A 1,405-nucleotide genomic window follows, 5' to 3' on the forward strand; every position below is an offset into this window, starting at 1 on the left:
TGTATTCATGTGTATTTATTATGTGTTATGAGTATTTTGTCATTTTAAAATTACCTCTTCTATAAAGTGCTTTGTTACTGCCGCAGCTGTTGTGAAAGTGTAAAATAAATAAAGATGTATTTTAGTGTATAACATTGAAACAATCTGGTTAAATGTACAATTGTAGAAAATAACATTTGTCCAAATTTTGGGCTCGAATTTCTTAGTGTATGTTGTGATAACATGACTCATTCTGTGACAGATGAAATAGTCCTGCAGAAGTCCCGGAAAAGTTCTGCAAAATAATTTCAAGCAAAGATTGGGAACCCTGAATTTCCTCAAAGCCGTCCAGAAGTCATTTTGCATAGCCTTACTTAACTCCTCCCATCTATCAGCTATCCATTTATCGGTCTAAAAAAATCTGAGTTGGTTTACAGATGATAAAGTCAACGTATCCACAAAAACACTAATTGATTACAGATTCAATTCAATACTCACTCTCTACGAGAGGGATCGAAATGATGACTCCGTTTCCAGTACCAATCCACAGACGGTTACATGACACCATTAGAGCCGTGATGCGCACAAATGAGAAGCCCAGTTTCCCCGTACCTGAAAAAGTGTGTAAATCATTGTAATACATTACAACCCTGACCTTCCCAGAAACCTGTGTGCAATGGTGGCTCCATAATACACTGAAGACAATGAACCAACCCAACATCTTGCTGACATAAGGCTCAATGTCCACGTCCTGTAGGTGCTGGAAAGTGTGGGCGTGGAAGAGCCTGAGGGTGGAGTCCAGCCTGATAGATACCCAAATGCCGTCACCATCCCATGCCAACTGACGCACCTGGCTCTCCTTACGGGGGTGTGCATCAAATGACTTCTGCGGGGTCAAATTTACATCCATAATCGGGCGCAGAGTAAAAAGAACATTTTTTGTCATTAGAAACAGAAGTTTCAAATCCAAACAAAATTTATTCGCTGCCGACAACAAAATTAGGGAATGGAATTTTCTTTTCCATAATATATTTTTTGACTGACAGCTTCTACTCGGGGGTGACTACAAATAAATACAGTAATGTGTGTGCTCTCTTAAAATAATTAGCAACATGAATGTATTATGGATGAGAGAAAGTTCATTCTTTTCTGTCAAAATTCATTAACCAGAGGTTAAAAATTCTGTTCAAACAAAACAGCCAATGCAGGCAATGTGAAAACATGATGAAAGAAATTCTTTTCACTCCCATAGTTTGAAAACATTCAATAACCAGAAATGGAACATGAATGTTACTTTACCTCAATCTTCATAGCTTTGGGCTGCACCACATATATCTTATTTCTGAAACCACACCACACCTTGTCGTGCACCACAGTCATGCAGCGGATGGAGTAGTGAGGTTTCCCCAAGTCGAGCAAGTGGTAG

The 1,405-nt window shown here is 38.9% G+C and overlaps 1 protein-coding gene across 1 annotated transcript in view; it reads right to left on the reverse strand.

Moving 5' to 3' along the window:
- Nucleotides 1-238: 238 nt before the first annotated feature.
- The window catches only part of LOC109529277 (C-Jun-amino-terminal kinase-interacting protein 4-like), a 38,295-nt gene continuing 37,128 nt past the window's right edge, over nucleotides 239-1,405 (reverse strand). Inside the window, exons 21-23 of the mRNA XM_019892582.1 lie at nucleotides 1,279-1,405; nucleotides 694-865; nucleotides 239-591 (exon numbers count right to left, since the gene is read on the reverse strand). Of these exons, the coding sequence (XP_019748141.1) occupies nucleotides 467-591; nucleotides 694-865; nucleotides 1,279-1,405 (424 nt within the window). The 3' untranslated portion in view covers nucleotides 239-466. The remainder of the gene's footprint in view (nucleotides 592-693; nucleotides 866-1,278) is intronic.

This window comes from Hippocampus comes, unplaced genomic scaffold (assembly GCF_001891065.2).
Source record: "Hippocampus comes isolate QL1 unplaced genomic scaffold, H_comes_QL1_v1.1 scaffold47, whole genome shotgun sequence".
Lineage (NCBI taxonomy): Eukaryota > Metazoa > Chordata > Actinopteri > Syngnathiformes > Syngnathidae > Hippocampus > Hippocampus comes.